Below are 9,554 nucleotides of genomic sequence, written 5' to 3'. Positions count from 1 at the left end.
TTACATGGATTTCATAATGAACTGATAACAAACCTTTTACATTTCAAACATATTATTATTTACAGCATTTATTTACAGAAAATGACAGTAAGTCTTTGAATATGTCAGTTTCGTTTCTGCAAATAAATGCTACAAATGATATCTGAATAAAATTGATACAAGACAAATTGATCAATTTATTAATTTATCATAATTAAATGAATAAATTATTAATTTAAAGCATACCTCTATTAGTGGCATATGCAACGAACTATTATTAACTTTGGACTTTCTTATTTATGCATATAATTTATTTATTTATTTATATATATATTCTTATCAGTGTCTGAATGCTGGTGTTAGATTAGAGTTTCGAACAGTTATAGTTTGCGAAAGGTCAAACATTCCTCTACTCTCACCTAAAATAACTAAACCACAATAACTTATTAACTTTGAACCATTACACATTGAAGAACTTGTGTCATAAAATGTAAATGCGCGTGCAACAAGCCACTGTGTACGTATTCGCTTATACTTTTGTGGTTGTTTTGTTTTCTGTATGTGCTTCACGATCTTTTGCCCGCAGATTTATGTCGCAACCGTGACCCCATATAGTCTCGGGAACGCGCAGAGCAAACAGTGGGCGGAGATTGCTCAAGCTCAGTGCGTGCGCTGCGTGCGGTGATTTGTAAGGAGCTTTCAGAGGAGTCGGTGTTGATTTTTCTGTCGGTGATCGGTAGATTTTGCAGATCCTCCATCATGCATGTGGACTTTGAGAAGCTGCGGATGAGCGGGGCAGGAAAAGCCATCGCCGTGTTGACGAGCGGCGGGGACGCGCAGGGTAAAAACAGCAGAAACACAAAGATAAAGTCCAGAAAGCGACAAAATGACAAACACAACTGACTCTTTCTGCTTTACTGACGCGATTTATTCAATATAAACGCGTTTCAGACCAGTAATGCAGTTTAAACTTGTCTGTGATGCACTAATGTTAATATGCAAACGTGTTGCATGTAGAAAATGTGTGTAAATACTGTGTTTTTTACACTACCTGTTGTAGAGGATCTGACAGCTGCATTTCAGAGCTGAGCTTCTGCATTGCGGATTCCTCAAGCACACTCAACACAATGCACAGGCGTTTTTACACTCATTTTCTCCTTTTTTTTTTGAGTTTTTACTGTGTTTTGGAGTGGTTATAGAGTAAATATCTGGGGCAGAAGTAATGCATGAACTGAACTGTTATGTAACACATCTGAATACCACTTTCATGACCCCTAACTAGTGTCCATGCACATCTCCTGCTTGACTAAATCTGTTGTTTGCTAATTGTGCATTGCTTGTGTTGCTGCGTGTAGGCTAAGATTGTAGATTAGCTCATTTATCAGATTTGTTGCGTTAAACATAAATAAATAGACAGAATCTGGAGAACTGTGAGGTGTCAATTAAAAATTCTGACAAAAAAAATAATAATCCGAATTGCATGACTGAAACTCAGAATCCAAACTAAGGGTTTGAGTTAAAAAATCATAGTTTTAAGATGTAAACACTCAATTCTGAGTGTAAAAAGTCAGAACTGTGAAATGTAAACTCCAAATTCCTGGGGAAAAAATCCGAATTGTGAGATAAAAACACCAGAATTCCAACTAAGAACTCAGAATTGTAAGATATAAACTCAGAATCCCAAGGAAAATGGTAAAATTATAAATTAAATTCAGAATTGCAATATTTTAACTAAAGAGTGATGTCAGAATACTGAGATATGAACTAAAAGTACAAAAGTAAATCAGAACTGCGAGACGAAATCTGTAAATCCCAGAGGAAAAAACTAAACTCCAAGATATTAGCTTTAAATTTTTAAAACAATGGCAGAAATATAAAACCAATGCAAACTCAGAATTCAACAGTGGAAGAAGACAGAAGTCTGAAATGTGATTTTTAAACTTGGAATACCAAGAGGAGAATCAGAATTATTAGATGTGAATTGTGAATTTTAAAAAATAAAGTCAGAATTAACAGATAAAAAGCTCAGAATTCCTGGATCAGTTCTTAAACATTAAATCAAAATGTTGAGATTTGAACTCAGAATTCCCGGGGTAAAGTCAGAATTACAAGATACAGACTCAGAATTCAGAGAAGAGCTCAGAAATCTTGGGAAAAAGACAGAATTTAAAAAAATATAGTAATAATTCAGAGATTTGAGCTCAGAATTATAAGATGCAAACTCAGAACTTTAAAAATAAAGTCAGAGTTTTCACATATGAATTCAGAATTTTAGGAAAAAGATCAAATTTTAAGATGCAAAGTGAGAGTTTTATAAATGTAAAACAGTCCAAATTCAGCGATGAGAGTTCAGAATTCCAGAGGAAAAAAGTCCAATTTACAAGACAAAAACTCTATAAAGTCATAATTCAGAATAAAAAATAAATAAATGGAGGAATTCAGACATAAAAGCTCAGAATTCCAGGAAAAAAAAGGCAAAATCCTAAAAATTAAATCTTAATTTTGAGATATGAACTCAGAATTCCAGAGAAAAAGACAGAATTTAAAAAAAAATAATAATAATTTCAAAATATGAACTCAGAATTCCAGGGAAAATAGTCAGAATTACAAGATTCAAGCTCAGAATTTGGCAACGCGGTGGCTGGGTCAGTTTCCGTTTCTGTGTGGAGTTTGCATGTTCTCCCCGTGTTGGCGTGGGTTTCCTCCGTGTGCTCCGGTTTCCCCCACAGTCCAAACACATGCGGTACAGGTGAATTGGGTTGGCTAAGTTGTCCGTAGTGTATGAGTGTGTATGGGTGTGTTTCCCAGTACTGGGTTGCAGCTAGAAGCGCATCCGCTGCGTAAAACATATGCTGGATAAGTTGGTGGTTCATTCCTCTGTGGCGACCCCTGATTAATAAAGGGACTAAGCCGAAAAGAAAATCAATGAATGAATGAATGAATGAATGAATCTCAGAATTTTAAAAATATTCAGAGATATGAACTCTATGAAATTATAGACGCAAGTCAGAATTTAGAAAATGAAGTCAGAATTCCTGGGGAAAAGTCAACTTTACAAGGTGCAAACTCAAAATTGTAAAGATAAACTCAATTTCAAAGATTAGAGCTTAGAATACCAGAAAAAAATACAGAATTTAAAAAATAAAGTAATAACTCTTAGATATAAACTCCAAATTCCAGAGAAAAAAGGTGAGAATTATAAGATGCAAACTCAGAACTGAAAAATAAAGTCAGTTTTCAGAGATGAGAGCTCAGAATTCCTGGGAAAAAAGCTAAATTCTTAAAATAAAGTCATAATTTTGAGATTTGAACTCAGTGTTAGCACTATGGCCTCACAGCAAGAAGGTTTCTTGTGGAGTTTGCATGTTCTCCCTGTGTTGGTGTGGGTTTCCTCCGGGTGCTCCGGTTTCCCCCACAGTCCAAACACATGTGCTATAGGGGAATTGATCAACTAAACTGGCCGTGGTGTACAAGTGTGTGTGAATGAGTGTGTATGGGTGTTTCCCAGTACTGGGTTACAGCTGGAAGGGCATCCGCTGTGTAAAACATGCGTCGGTTCATTCCACTGTGGCGACTCCTGATGAATAAAGGGACTCAGCTGAAAGAAAATGAAAGAATAAACTCAGAATTAAAGGAAAATAAACTGAATTTTAAGATGCAAAGTCTGAATTTAAAAATATAGTAATAATTCAGAGATGTGAACTCAGAAATAGAAATAGAAAGTCAGTTTTCAGAGACGAGAGCTCAGAATTTCAGGAAAAAAAGTCAAAATCTTGAGAATAAAATCAGAATTTCGAGATATGAACTCAGAATTCCAGGAAAAAAGTCTGAATTACAAGATGCAAACTCCGAATTTCAAAAACGAAGTAGGAATTCAGAGTCGAGAACTAAAAAAAAAAGGACAGAATTGTGAAATAGTTCATGGTGGAAACAACAACAGTAGTGGCGGAGTGAAATGCACGCTGACGTGTGTGTTGGCATGTGTGTGCGTGTTCTCCTGCAGGTATGAACGCTGCGGTTCGCGCTGTAACACGCATGGGCATTTTTGTGGGAGCTAAAGTCTATCTGATATATGAGGTAGGAGCCGTTTATACCCTACACTGAATCTCTGAGCACAGACACTGCACTGACAGGTGTGTGTGTGTGTGTGTGTGTGTGTGCGCGCTTCTCAGGGTTATCAAGGCCTGGTGGATGGAGGAGATCACATTAAACTGGCGAACTGGCAGAGCGTCACCAACATCATCCAGCTGGTGAGTGTGAGAAACTACAGAAAAATGAGGACTATAAAGAGAAACTGTTATTTATTTTCTTTTTCCTCAAGCATTTATTTGGGAAACATGAATAAATTAATTTAGAGCAATACAATATTAATGGAAACGACCAAAAAACAATGATAAACTAATTTCAGGGCCTGGCAATGTCATCCAACGATTATAAGAATCATTTAAAGTTTATTTTTTCAGATTTTAAGGTTTTTGACTTAATTTTCAGCTGTTTTTTATGTATTTATTTATTTCTGTTCACTTATTTTCAATCATTCTAGTTAAATTTGAATCGAAACCTTACCATGATTGAAATAAAAGTTTAGTTTCCACTATTGCCAACCCTAAAATATGATGAGATTTAAAGTAAAAAATTATTACTATCGTATAAATATTATGCTATATTATTATAATAAAATGTAATAATTAAATAATAATAATATTAATTAATGTTACCAAGACATGCAACTTGTAAATTTAAAAACAGTTGTTTCCAGGCAAGGCATTTTTTGGGTATGTTTTATCATTGAAATGATTATTTAGCATTCAATAAAAAAAAAAATAGTAAGGTTGCCAATGAAACTGGCTGAAAAAAATAGCTGGGAAGTTGTGCATTAAGAATCTGTGATTGCGATTCTTTAAAGATGATCCAAAATCAATATTTAGCATGCTATTAAATGTAGAAATCATTTGTCAGATTGTGAGGAATCCTGAATAGTGAAAAACAAAGCTATAATGTGTTTTGAAAGGCCTCTGTGTGAGAGATTCTCCTGTCAGAGTGTGCTGTGTGTCAGCATCGTCCTTCATACACACTGAGACTGACAGAGATTACAGCGTCAGATGATTAAATCTGAGATTACAGCAGCTCGTCTGCACTCATACAGCCATATAGACTCAGATTACCTGAATATAGCTCACAATATAGCATTCAGTACCACAGAATACCACAGTATATCACAAAAGATCACAGTAAATCATTCATTGTCACAGTATATCCAAATATATCACAGTATATCATTCATTATCACAGTATATGACTCAATGTCACAGTAAATCATTCAATATCACAGTATATCACTTAATATCACAGTATATTATTCAGTGTCACAGTGTATCAGTCATTATCACAGTATATCACAATACATCACAGTATATAATTCAATATCACAGTATATTACTCAATATCACAGTATATCATTCAATATCACAGTATATCACAATATATCACAGTATATAATTCAATATCACAGTATATCATTCATTATCACAGTATATCACAATATATCTCAGTATATAATTCAATATCACAGTATATCACAATATATCACAGTATATCTTTCAATATCACAGTATATCACTGTGTCACAGTATATCAGTCATTATCACAGTATATTACAATATATCACGGTATATCTTTCAATATCACAGTATATTACTCAATATCATAGTATAATAGTCATTATCACAGTATATCACAATATATCATGGTATATCTTTCCATATCATATTATATGACTCAATGTCACAGTATATCATTCGCTATCACAGTATATCACATTATATCACAGTATATCATTTGATATCATTCAATATCACAGTATATTATTCATTATCACAGTATATTACTCAATATCACAGTATATAATTCAATATCACAGTATATTACTCAATATCACAGTATATAATTCAATATTACAGTATATCACAATATATCACAGTATATAATTCAATATCACAGTATATCACTGTGTCACAGTATATCAGTCATTATCACAGTATATTACAATATATCACAGTATATCTTTCAATATCACAGTATATTACTCAATATCACAGTATATCAGTCATTATCACAGTATATCACAATATATCACAGTATATCATTCATTATCACAGTATATCACAATATATGACAGTATATAATTCAATATCACAGTATATCACAATATATCACAGTATATAATTCATTATCACAGTATATCACAATATATCACAGTATATCATTCAATATCACAGTATATCACAATATATCACAGTATATCATTCAATATCACAGTATATCACAATATATCACAGTATATCATTCATTATCACAGTATATCACAATATATCACAGTATATCATTCAATATCACAGTATATTACTCGATATCACAGTATATCACATTATATCACAGTATATCATTCATTATCACAGTATATCACAATATATCACAGTATATCATTCATTATCGCAGTATATCACAATATATCACAATATATCATTCATTATCACAGTATACCACAATATATCACAGTATATCATTCATTATCATAGTATATCACAATATATCACAGTATATCATTCATTATCATAGTATATCACAATATATCACAGTATATCATTCATTATCACAGTATATCACAATATATCATGGTATATCACTCAATGTCATAGTATATCATTCGTTATTACAGTATGTCACAGTATATCATTCAATATCACATTATATCAAAATATATCACAGTAATCATTCAGCATCACAATATATATATCACAATATGTTATTCAGTATCACAGAATAGCACAATTTATCACATTATATAATTCAGTATCACAGTACAAATAAACTTGCCTTACATCATTCAATATCACACCTTTTGCAGTTGATTAATTGAAAGTGCATTCATATGGTCATGATTCATTCTCCAGCTTCGTGTGTAACAGTGCTGTAATTATTGTGTGTGTCTGTGTGTGATTAGGGTGGCACCATCATCGGCAGTGCCCGCTGTAAGGCCTTCACCACACATGAGGGTCGTCTGGCGGCGGCGTTTCACCTGCTGCAGCGTGGCATCACCAACCTGTGTGTGTGTGGAGGAGACGGCAGCCTGACCGGAGCCAACACCTTCCGCAGCGAGTGGAGAGGCCTACTGGAGGAGCTTGTACAGCAGGGTACACACACATGCACACGCACAAACATGAGCACACATACATTTAAATATCCAGACATACAGATACACTCAAACACACATACATACACAAATATTCAGACATGCGCACACACACACACACACATATTCACATATACATATGCACACAAACACACGCACACACATACATACATGCATGCATTCAAATATCCAGACATGCGCACAGACACACACATACATGCATACATTCAAATGTCCACACACACTCACACAATCACAAACTTACACCCATACATACACAAATATTCAGACATGCTCACACACACATACACACATATATACATTCACATATACATATGTATACACAGACATGCAAACACAGACACACACAAGTATCCAGACACACACCCACACAGTCTCAAACTCACACACATACACATACATACACAAATATCCAGACATACACACATGTATACATTCACATATACATCACACACACACACGCACACGCACACACACACACACACACACACACACACACACACAAATACATTCAAATGTCCAGACACACAGACACGCATATACACACACATAGATATACACTCAGACAAACAGACACACACACACACACACACACACGCACGCACGCACGCTCACACACATTTTTTTAATCTCACACACACACACACACATATTTTTTTAATCTCTCACACACACACACACACTTTTTTTAACCCTCTCACACACACAGACATATTTAAATACAAAAATGCATTTAAATACACAAATAAGCATACATGTAAACAAAGGTACACACACACACACACACACACACACACACACACACACTCACAGGGACACATTCAAGTACAAAAGGTACAGCCAGAGAGTTTATATTATTTCAAAGTTCAGTGTCCTTTCAGTTATTGTGTGTGTGTGTGTGTGTGTGTGTGTGTGTGTGTGTGTGTGTGTTCAGGTTTGTTGTTAAAACTGTCACAAACATCGAAATGTTGCCATGGAAACCGACCCAGAGTGTGTTGATTTCCTGCAGCGGGAGCGGTTCTCAGCTGAGTTTCAGATGGAGCTGATTGAGATTCTGCTGTGTCCATCAGCAGTGTTTGTGTTGGAGTCTCATTAACAGCTGCCAAGAGCCTCACTGAGAAACACTGCATCTCAATAGAGAGAGAGAGAGAGAGAGAGACAGAGAGAGAGAGAGAGAGAGAGAGAGAGAAAGAAAGAAAGAAAGAGAAAGTGTGTGTGAGAGAATGTGAGAGAGAGACAGTATGTGCGTCCCAAATGGCACACTATACTGCACATTAGGCACTTATGCACTGTGTACTTGTGCACTTACACACTCAACAGCACAATCAATCAATAACCAAACTACCAAATAAACCTGCCATGAGTATAACCGCGTTCACCATCAGGAGGCGCTATAATCACTCTGGTAGGAGAATTCTGCTTTCACAATCCAGAATAAATACAGTAATCCAACATGAGCGCCCGATAGCTCCGCCCCTTCCACCATATGTAACTGTTTCTGCTGAAATCATTGCTGCAATCAAAAACCAGTGATGTGTCTGATTCAGCATAGCGGGAACTCACCTGATATAACATGACAACTGCAGAGTCCAGCATTTATAATGAGGTCCTCACTCCATTCAGCTCCCTTTTAGCCAAAGACGTCTGCAGTTGGCATTAAAGCAGTGTGGTGTACAGTAAATGTTACGTTTTCTATTGTTGGACTTTCAATTTTTGGACATGTTTACTACTGCAACCGGTCTCTTTTTGCAACCGCTATGCGCGGTTTAACCCGTGTGACGTCATGTGTGCCGTAGGTTGATAATTCCCCTATTATTTGGTAGTTTGGTCATTGATTTCACTGATATGGTGACCGCCAAACGACATCAGGCAAACAGCTTAAATTTCTGCTTAGTAAAACAAGCATCAGTGCTCCATTTGGGACAACACTACACACACATACTGTGCTGCTGAGTGTGTAAGTGCATACGTACACAGAGCATAATGTATAGTGTGCCATTTAGGATGCAGCTAATGCGATTTGGGATGCACCTAGTATGTGTGTGTTTGTGTGCGTGTAAGAGAGAGAGTGTGTGAGTTTGTGCATGTGCTGGTGTGTGTAAGAGTCAGTGTGTGTGTATACAGGTTTAGCTGGCTCAATGATATAGTGGTAAATGAAAACAACCCACTAGTGGTCATTTGACTGCTCCTCACATGCTAAAAGTGCTCCTAAATAATCCAGTAGCTGTGTTTATCAGTGTGTGATGACGTGCAGATGTGTGTGTGTGAGGGTTGTGCAGGGGTAAACTTAGAGACACCATCATTAACCTGAGACAATGGGATGACAATGTAATTTCCTCAGTGAAACAAACCTGTGTATGCA

The 9,554-nt window shown here is 35.8% G+C and overlaps 1 protein-coding gene across 1 annotated transcript in view; it reads left to right on the top strand.

Annotated features, from left to right (window-relative positions):
• The first annotated feature begins 630 nt into the window (after positions 1 to 630).
• Positions 631 to 9,554, top strand: part of pfklb (phosphofructokinase, liver b) — a 29,583-nt gene continuing 20,659 nt past the window's right edge. The window contains exons 1-4 of the mRNA XM_056467806.1: positions 631 to 820; positions 3,983 to 4,056; positions 4,152 to 4,229; positions 6,983 to 7,172. Of these exons, the coding sequence (XP_056323781.1) occupies positions 739 to 820; positions 3,983 to 4,056; positions 4,152 to 4,229; positions 6,983 to 7,172 (424 nt within the window). The 5' untranslated portion in view covers positions 631 to 738. The remainder of the gene's footprint in view (positions 821 to 3,982; positions 4,057 to 4,151; positions 4,230 to 6,982; positions 7,173 to 9,554) is intronic.

Source organism: Danio aesculapii, chromosome 11, assembly GCF_903798145.1.
Source record: "Danio aesculapii chromosome 11, fDanAes4.1, whole genome shotgun sequence".
Lineage (NCBI taxonomy): Eukaryota > Metazoa > Chordata > Actinopteri > Cypriniformes > Danionidae > Danio > Danio aesculapii.
This window is presented reverse-complemented; position numbering and strand designations above follow the sequence as displayed.